Source organism: Antrostomus carolinensis, unplaced genomic scaffold (assembly GCF_000700745.2).
Source record: "Antrostomus carolinensis isolate BGI_N321 unplaced genomic scaffold, ASM70074v2 scaffold26267, whole genome shotgun sequence".
NCBI lineage: Eukaryota > Metazoa > Chordata > Aves > Caprimulgiformes > Caprimulgidae > Antrostomus > Antrostomus carolinensis.
Genome location: NW_010329870.1, coordinates 2,072 through 4,344, shown reverse-complemented (window position 1 = coordinate 4,344; position 2,273 = coordinate 2,072). Strand labels below are relative to the sequence as shown.

At 59.5% G+C, this 2,273-nt stretch overlaps 1 protein-coding gene across 1 annotated transcript in view; it reads left to right on the top strand.

Moving 5' to 3' along the window:
- The window catches only part of EPHB3 (EPH receptor B3), a 13,286-nt gene extending 11,169 nt beyond the window's left edge, over positions 1–2,117 (top strand). The window contains exons 9-14 of the mRNA XM_029086145.1: positions 4–124; positions 358–573; positions 667–816; positions 904–1,097; positions 1,267–1,422; positions 1,713–2,117. Of these exons, the coding sequence (XP_028941978.1) occupies positions 4–124; positions 358–573; positions 667–816; positions 904–1,097; positions 1,267–1,422; positions 1,713–1,821 (946 nt within the window). The 3' untranslated portion in view covers positions 1,822–2,117. The remainder of the gene's footprint in view (positions 1–3; positions 125–357; positions 574–666; positions 817–903; positions 1,098–1,266; positions 1,423–1,712) is intronic.
- The last annotated feature ends 156 nt before the right edge of the window (positions 2,118–2,273 follow it).

Below are 2,273 nucleotides of genomic sequence, written 5' to 3'. Positions count from 1 at the left end.
CAGCATCATGGGCCAGTTTGACCACCCCAACATCATCCACCTGGAGGGTGTGGTGACCAAGAGCCGCCCCGTCATGATCATCACGGAGTTCATGGAGAACTGCGCACTTGACTCCTTCCTCCGGGTGAGCGTCCATCCTCTCCTGCCCTGGGCTAGGGGCTGTGTCACAGAGGGGACAGCAGCTCTGAGACTTCCTCTGTTGCTGTGCTGGCATCCCCAGGGCCAAGCTGTGCATAGACATTGTGGGGTCAGGGAAGAGGGGTGGCTCTAGGGAGGGCAAAGGTGGTGGAAGCACATTGGGATCCTTCCCCAATCCATTTGGGGTGTTGCAAACGCATCTGATTTCTCCTGTGGCAGCTGAACGACGGGCAGTTCACAGTCATCCAGCTGGTGGGAATGCTGCGAGGCATCGCCGCTGGCATGAAGTACCTTTCGGAGATGAACTACGTACACCGGGATCTGGCTGCCCGCAACATTCTGGTCAACAGCAACTTGGTCTGCAAAGTGTCCGATTTTGGGCTCTCTCGCTTCCTGGAGGATGACCCAGCTGACCCCACCTACACCAGCTCCCTGGTATGGGACACTCAAGGGGGGGAACCACCGATCCAGGGGTGGGGGGAGACACCCCAGGTACGTGCTAAATAATGGAGCTGTGTATCCCTGCAGGGGGGCAAGATCCCGATCAGATGGACGGCTCCTGAGGCCATCGCCTACCGCAAATTCACTTCGGCCAGCGACGTGTGGAGCTACGGCATCGTCATGTGGGAAGTGATGTCCTACGGGGAGCGACCGTACTGGGACATGTCCAACCAGGATGTAAGTGCTCCCTGGGGAGTGGGGAGCTGTGGGCCACCCGTGGGGGCCTGAGTGGCTCATAGCCTGCCTCTGCATGTCTCTCTGCAGGTGATCAACGCAGTGGAGCAGGATTACCGCCTGCCACCCCCCATGGACTGCCCCACAGCACTGCACCAGCTGATGTTGGACTGCTGGGTGCGGGACCGCAACCTGCGGCCCAAGTTTGCACAGATCGTCAACACGCTGGACAAGCTCATCCGCAATGCTGCCAGCCTGAAAGTCATCGCCAGTGTCCAGTCTGGGTCAGTGGCATCCCCACCTCCAGCCAGGACTCCCCCCAAACCCAGGGAACGCTGGGCTGGTTGGGACAAGAGATGTGGGAGGGAGGGCAGGGATAAGAAATCTCCCCCGTTTCCAGTTACACCTCTCTGTCCCCTGCTCCCAGTGACCTAAGGCTCTCTTGCCCTTTAGCGTCTCCCAGCCACTCCTGGACCGCACCGTCCCAGATTACACCACCTTCACCACCGTGGGAGACTGGCTGGATGCCATCAAAATGGGACGGTACAAGGAGAACTTTGTCAATGCCGGCTTTGCCTCCTTCGACCTGGTGGCACAGATGACTGCAGAGTAAGTCCCCACTGGCAGAGGAGGGAGAGGGCTGGAGCAGCGGCGTGTTGTCCCCTGTCCCTCGCCTCTCTGGCAGCCAGTACCTCCCTCCTGAGCTTGTGGAGAGATGAGTTGTGGATGGGGTTTTCCCAGGTGGGTTAAGGTCTGGGATTCAGCATCCAGTCCCCTGTGGTGTTAGAGGGACACTGGAGCTTGGCAGAGGGGTGTAAAGAAGATGGGTCCCTTGGCAGCAGGGCCACGTGCTGGTATTGCTGCTGGCAGGGGGCTGAGTCCTCACCTTCTCCTTGCAGAGACCTGCTGAGGATAGGGGTGACGCTAGCAGGGCACCAGAAGAAGATCCTGAGCAGCATTCAGGACATGAGGCTGCAGATGAACCAGACACTCCCAGTGCAGGTTTGACCGGAGGGGACTCTGCATTGGAACGGACCGAGGGAACCTGCCAACCAGGTTCAGTTTGCGGTGCAGCCCGGCTTCCCGTTTCCCCCTTCACACGGCGCTCCTCTGCCTCGGACGGTCGCCTGGGACGGGACGGGACGGGCCGCCCTTCCCTGGATCGGAGGCACTCGTGTCGAGAGGGAGCCCAGCTTTTCGTCCCGTGTCCTGGAGCGGCGAGGCAGCAACACGTCTTCATATTGAAGATGGATTATGGGACAGAGATGGCACATCCTGCTTCCCGCCCTGTCTCGGTGCTCATCGGTTTGAAGAGTTGTTCTGCTTCTTGGATTTCTTTTCACCCCATTTTCCCCTCAAGTCCTCACTTCCCATCCTTCCCTGAGGCCACAGACTGTTGACCCGTCCGCTGAGTCTGTCAGACATGTCCGAAGCCTTCCCTGACTCTGGTCCCCGCGTGG